This window comes from Phascolarctos cinereus, unplaced genomic scaffold, assembly GCF_003287225.1.
Source record: "Phascolarctos cinereus isolate Bilbo 61053 unplaced genomic scaffold, phaCin_HiC Scaffold_1;HRSCAF=81, whole genome shotgun sequence".
NCBI classification, from domain to species: domain Eukaryota; kingdom Metazoa; phylum Chordata; class Mammalia; order Diprotodontia; family Phascolarctidae; genus Phascolarctos; species Phascolarctos cinereus.
This window is the reverse complement of record NW_027555514.1, coordinates 279,285,973-279,292,881: the sequence shown is the minus strand read 5'-3', so window position 1 is coordinate 279,292,881 and position 6,909 is coordinate 279,285,973. Positions and strand designations below refer to the sequence as shown.

The following is a 6,909-nucleotide window of genomic DNA, read 5'->3' as shown; positions in this document are numbered from 1 at the left end:
TTTTTCTTTTCTGTCATAGCTAATCTGATAGGTGTAAAGTGGAACCTCAGAGTTGTTTTAATTTGCATTTCACTGATCAATAGTGATTTAGAGCATTTTTTTCATATGACTATGGAGAGCTATGATTTCTTCTTCTGAAAACTGCCTGTTCATATCCTCTGACCATTTATCAATTAGGGAATGACTTGTAGTCTTATAAATTTGACTCAGTTCTCTATGTATTTGAGAAATGAGGCCTTTAACAGAGACACTGGCTGTAAAAATTGTTTCCCAGCTTTCTTCTTTCCTTATAATCTTGGTTGGATTGACTTTATTTGTGCAAAAACTTTAAATTTTCTCCCACTTAACAGTATTTTATTTTTTTTCCAATTGCATGTAAAGATAATTTTCAACATTCATTTTTTATAACATTTCGAGTTCTAAATTTTTTTCACCCCCCTTCTTCTTCCCCCTTCCCAAAATGGCAAGCAATCTGATATAGGCTATACATGTATAATCATGTTAAACATATTTGCCCATTAGTCATGTTGTGAAAGAAGAATCGTAATAAAAGGGAAAAACCGCAAGAAAGAAAAAAAATAAAAAAAGAGAAAATAGTATACTTCAATCTGTACTCAGACTCCATAGTTCTTTTTCTGGATGTGGATAGCATTTTCCATCATGAGTTTTTGGGGATTGTCTTAGATCACTGTATTGCTGAGAAGAGCTAAGTCTATCAAAGTCAGTCATCACTCAGTGTGGCTGTTACTGTGTACAACATTCTCCTGGTTCTGCTCACTTCACTCAGCATCAGTCCATACAAGTCTTTCCAGGTTTTTCTGAAGTCAGCCTGCTCATCATTTCTTATAGCACAATAGTATTCCATTACATTCATATACCACAACTTGTTCAGCTGTTCCTCAATTGATGGACATCCCCTCAAATTCCAATTCTTTGCCACTACAAAAAGAGCTGCTATAAATATTTTTGTACGTGTGGGTTTTTCCCTCTTTATCTTGTTGGGATACAGACCTAGTAAGGGTGTTGCTAGATCAAAGAGTATGCACAGTTTTATAGCCTTTGGACGTAGTTCTAAATTGCTCTTTAGAATGATTGAATCAATTCACAACTCCACCAACAATGCATTAGTGTTCCAATTTTCCCTCATCTTCTTGTTGTGAGGATCAAATAAGATAGTTTTTGTGAAGTGCTTAGCACAGTGCCTGGTACATAGTAGACATTATATAAATGCTCTTTCTCTCCTCACCCCCATAATGTTATGCAATTGAATTTTTTTTAATGAATATAATAGAAAACACAGGAGGTTAAAGTTGGAAGGGACCTTAATAACCAACCCCTTCATTTCATCAAGGAGGAAACTGTGACCCAGAGAAGAGGTGACTTGCCCAAGGTCACACAGCTAGTAAATGTCAGAATTTTTGTTATAGCCCAGGTTTCCAGACTCCCAAGGCAGAGCTTTATTTAGTTTACCACTCTGCCTCTAATACTTGCCCTGGTGATCAAATTAAATTATTAGGTTCTTTATATACTATATAAATACATGTTCACTATTGCTGTTTAAGCAGTCAAACAACAAGCGTGTGTTATGCACCTATTATATGCCAAGTACAGTGGTGAGAGACACAAAGAAAAAACCAAACAGTCCCTGTACTCCAGAAGTTAATCACCATCACCATCACCATCACCATCACCATCACCATCACCATCACCATCACCATCACCATCACCAACACCATCACCATCACTATCACCGTCACTATCACCATCACCATCACCATCACCAACACCATATAAACTGGTGGTATTTAAGCCCTGACGGGGAGGTTCAGGGAAAGGAAGTATTTGGCACACTTACAAAAATGCTGAGACAAAGTTCATTAAGAAAGGCTATCCAAAGTAGCCACATAGCTATGTCTGGGACCCAGGAGGCTCCATTGTGGGTCACATAGCAGGTTGGTCCAACAGGAAAGACTCTGTGCCTTCCAGGCCAATGGCTGGAACAAGGTGGCCCACCTACCTTTGATGGCCTTCCTCCCTTATGTTCACCCCACTAGAGGAAGCAGTGCCCACCAGCACAATATTGCTTGTGGTCAGTGTCCGAGGGGCCCTCCATCCCAGGCTGCAACCCTTGTGCCAATTCCAACCAGAGCAGCCCTGTACCTTGTATGTGCAATGATCCTTAGACCAAGGAGAAGAATCAGACTCCTTCCCCATTTTGTTCTGGGCTGCCAGATAGGCATATACATAAATCGGTAAATTGTATTATTTAAAAATATTGCTGTTACAATCATATATATGCACATGTGTATTGTGCATATATTCACATGTATGTGCATGTGCATGCATATAGGTGTATCTACATGCAAATGTGCACATTGCATATATGTGTATGACGAAGGGGGAGGGGCAGAAAATGAGACAGAGGAGAAATAGAGAGGAAGACAGAGAAAGAGAGAGAGAGATACAGAGAGATACAGAAAGAATAGAATGCGAAGAATTAGGAAATACAGTATACACACATGTGTGTGTGTGTGTGTGTGTTTTGAGAGAGAGAGAGAGACAGAGACAGAGACAGAGACATAGAAAAATATGGAAACGGACAATACTGACAAAAATTCATTGGTCTTTTCTTGACCAGGTGTGAGTGCCAATAAGTCTGTCCCTGGTCAAAGCACATGCCTTAACTGTCCTAAGACAGTGGCTCAACTTTAAGTTGTGCTCTGCAGGCTGAACATCCCATAAATCTGAAGCTAGAGGAAGGCGCTTTGTGCCCCTATTGAGTTGATCCTTCCACATCACCCACAGCCTCCGCTTCTCCGTTGCTGTGTGAGGTGATGATATCCAGCAGACTATTATAGGCCTGGGAAAGCTCCTCAAGTTTCCTTTCCAGCTCCTGAGCCTGTCCCCTCAGTTCTTCTGCCATTTCAGCCTTTGCCCCCTCCAGTAAATGGCTCAGATCACGAATGAAGGTGATCGTGTCCACCAGAACCAATGCACCTGCTGTCATGGCACTTGTCATCCTGGAGCCTTTGGTCATGGCTAGGGCTGTGCCCCCGAAGGCCTTCTCCACCTTCCGGGCGCTCCACCTTGAGAGGTACCCAGTGGTCATGAAATTTTTGGCAGTTGTAGTCAAACGGGGGTTGGCTTTAGCCAAGCGGAAGGCACGGATGTTCTTTTTGATTTCTTCCATGACTTGGTTACCCGTAGAAACACACTTCTGAGCAACAGAAAGAAGCTGGGGGGCCTCCTTACATAACGCCACCACCGCTGCTTGTCCCTTGGTCCCCTTCTGGTTGCTCACTCGCTCTCGTGCTGCCAAATTGCCGGCATGTTCAATGACGCTTGAGGAAAGAGTGGTGATGGCAGCTACCGCGCCCAAGCCAATCCCAGAAGCTGAGAGGATCAAGCTTCCTCCGGCTGTGACTGGCGCAAGAGCCAAGCCCAGGATGCTCATGACGCCGGAGAGGACGCTGGTGGAGCCCGCTACCACGTTGGTGATGGCGCATTTCTTGTGGATCTTGTCAACTTGGTCTGCAGCAGCATGGAGGCCTTGGATGCGCTCCTCTAGCTCCATCTTCTTCTCAGGAAACTCTTTCAGAAAGATTTTGTCCTCAGCTGAGAGACCGTCATTTTGCTCAATGGTATCATCCAGCAGCTTGTCTCCATATAACCCGTACAGGGTCTCATAGAGCACGTTGACCTCTTCCCTGTGAACAATTGAAGGCAAATGATTGATGATGATGCTGTTAATAACAATAACATTTATATAGCACCTACTATGTGCCAGGCACTGTGCTAAGCACTTTGCAATTATCTTGTTTGAGCCTCACAACACTCTGGGAGGTAGGTGCTCTTATGATCCCCATTTTACAGATAAGGAAACTGAGGCAAATAGTGGGCAAGTGACTTGCCCACAGTCACACAGCTAGAAAGCACCTGAGGCTGTATTTGAACCCAGGTCTTCTAACTCCAAGCCTGACCTGTTATCCTCTGTGAGCTGCCTCACTGCCCAAACAACGAAAGCATTGGTTTTCTTTATTCAGATCACAGAATATCAGAGCATGAAAGAAGGCTGTTAGAAACGGGAATCCTCTTGAGTCCTGGGTATTGGAGGCATCATGGAACAGGGGAAAGAGCGCTTGGTTGACATTCTGAAGTTCCACGTTTGACCTCTTCAATCAATGGATCAAGCCTTACTTAAACACCAACCATGTGTCAGGCACTGTGCTAGGTGCTGGGGTTACAAAAACAAACCAGAGTCCCTGTCCTCAGGAAGATTATAATCTACTAGGATTCTCTCCTCTGGTTTCTAGGTCTCTCATCTGTGAAGGGATGTGGTAGTTCTAAATGAAGGTTCAAGGTCCCTTCCAGCTCTAAACCAGTGGTCCTCTTCACAAACAGCAGTGGGCTGGACCCTGGGGGAAGGAAGACACGGTCCCTCCCCTCAAGGAGCTTACAGTCTAATAAGAAGAATTCTGAAAGCTAAAGGGATTGATCTTTGGGGCCCACTTTCTGCTCTGTAAGGATACACCCCACTTCTATCTGTTGCTATCAATTCCAAATAGCTGGTCTTTGGAAGAAGAAGTCAATTCTATCTACCTGAGCAAAAAGAAGATTGCTTCCTTGGGGGAGAGCATGAGGTGGGGAGTGGGGACCTGGTATCCTTTTTGTTAAGGACCTCAGACCAGACTGAGGAGGTGGGGAGAGGAGGACCGTCCCTCTGTCTTTACACTGGACTCTGAGTTCTATCTTTTTTTTTTCTTTAATTAATTCATTAGTTTTTACTTTTCAACATTCACTTCCATAAGCTTTTGAGTTTTAAATTTTCTCCCCCTACCTCCTTCCCCCTCCCCCTTCCCTAAAACGGCATGCAATCTGATATAGATTCTGAGCTCTATCTTATTCAAAAGTTTCTACAGCACCAAGCCACCAGTACAGATATTTAAGAAATGTTTGCTGCCTTGAATTGAATGAAGACCTCTGAATGGTTCAGTCTGATGCCCAAGTCCACTCAGCCTTCAGCTGACATCTACTACTTCTAGCTGAGGCCCTCTCTTGGGGTACCACAAAGCTCCCCATTTCATTTCTGCTTTCGTAACCCCAGCACCTGGCACATAGTGCCAAGGGACTGGACCAGTAATGTCACCGATATGAAGAACTCCCATCATGAGGAAATTCCTTCTACCAATGCTGATTGGCACCTTCTGTACATAGGTTCAGAGGATTGCATAGAGAAGCACTGAGAGAGAAATGACTTGCCCAGGGCCATGTAGCCAGTATAGTGAGAGGTGGGACTTTTTTTAAATGTATTTTGTATTTACCAATTTAGGTACACATCATTTTCCCTGATAGAATGTAAACTTCTTGAGGGCAAGGCTGATGTACTTTTGTCTTCATATCCCCATTGTCTAGCAAATAGTAGGTGCCTAATAAATGCACATTGCTTTGAATTGAATTCAGCTAGCTCTTCTCTCTGTTGTGAATAAGTATTTACTAGGTCTCTCTCTCTCTCTCTCTCTCTCTCTCTCTCTCTCTCTCTCTCTCTCTCTCTCTCTCTCTCTCTCTCTCTCTCCTCCACACACACACATTCTGTCTTTCTCTCTGTGTGTCTTTCACTGTCTCTGTTTCTCCCTCTCCCTCTTTATCTTTGCCTCCATCTATGTCTATCTTTTTTCCTCTTTCTTCTCCCCTCCCTCCTTTTCTTTCTGGCATCTGGCATTGTCTTCTTTTATCTATGAACTCCATTCTTGGTCTACATTGATATCATGTCATGACCCTGTTAAGTCTCTTGAGCAACTTAGGTTAGTATGGAATTAATATCATTCTGGAACAAGGAGGACTGATTTTTATCAGTTTCTGGGGAAGAATCAGATGGATGGTTATGCAATTGGCAGTGAACATGAAGCTAGGAGGGACAGATAATATGTTAGATGCCACAGTCAGGATGTAATTTATAAGATCATAGATTTAGAATTTAAAAGACCTTTAGGTGCCATCAGATTCAACCCATTCATTTTATAGATGAAGAAATTGAGTCTGGAAGAAGTTAAGTGACTTTCCAGGGTCACACATTGAATAAGTATTTGAGACAGGATTTGAACTCAGGTCTTCCTGCCTCCAAGGCCCAGTGTTCTATCTACTGTACCACCTTAGTAGTGACACATAGTAGATGCTCAATAAGTGATTGATTGATTGATTGATGGTGTCAAGCCCTCAAGTGCCTATCTAAACATAAGTTTAAAAGTTTCTGTAGTTATAAAGTTCATTGTCAGGCTGTGATCAGCTTGGTGTTGAACCTCTCCATACCTGGCTGAGTGAGTCCTTGGACAACAGATGGAGGGGAGGGTCTGTTGCATAATCAAACTATGTCCAGCTTGGGAAAGGCCTGCTGGAGTTTACACTTTGTTGATATAATATCTAAGGACCAGAGTCACTGCCACACTGTGCCATGGTATCGGGCAAGGATGTGGTGAGGTGGGCTGGGATCCTGGGCTGTATCACTCAAGGCCAATGAGGGAGAGAAAAATCACTGTAGTCTTTGCCCCTACCAGGCCAAATCTGAGACACTGTGCTCTTTTGGAGGCACTTCATTCTGGAAAAGAAGCTGACCAAGATGGCGAGAGACCATGACACCCAATGACTGTTTCTGGAGAAAGGAAGACTCTGGTCTCTCTCACCTCTGCCATTTCCTTTCCTAAGGCCTGTCCCAGTTCTGACCTTCTCTGTTCTAAGTCCCCTCCCAACTTTGACATTCCCTGTTCTAGGGTCCCTCCCAACTCAGTATTCTAGGTTCTTAGGTCCCTTCTAGCTCTGATATTACACATTCTGAAGACATAAAAGTAATTTTTAAGCATGTGAAGGTTTATCATACAGAAAAAGTATGTATTGAACTGGAGGGTCTGGAGTCAA

The 6,909-nt window shown here is 43.2% G+C and overlaps 1 protein-coding gene across 4 annotated transcripts in view; it reads right to left on the bottom strand.

Annotated features, from left to right (window-relative positions):
* Window positions 1–295: 295 nt before the first annotated feature.
* The window catches only part of LOC110205717 (apolipoprotein L6-like), a 42,037-nt gene continuing 35,423 nt past the window's right edge, over window positions 296–6,909 (bottom strand). For all 4 annotated transcript variants that reach the window (XM_020982470.2, XM_020982471.2, XM_020982472.2 and 1 more), the window contains one exon: window positions 296–3,707. In XM_020982470.2, the coding sequence (XP_020838129.1) occupies window positions 2,774–3,707 (934 nt within the window). In that variant the 3' untranslated portion in view covers window positions 296–2,773. The remainder of the gene's footprint in view (window positions 3,708–6,909) is intronic.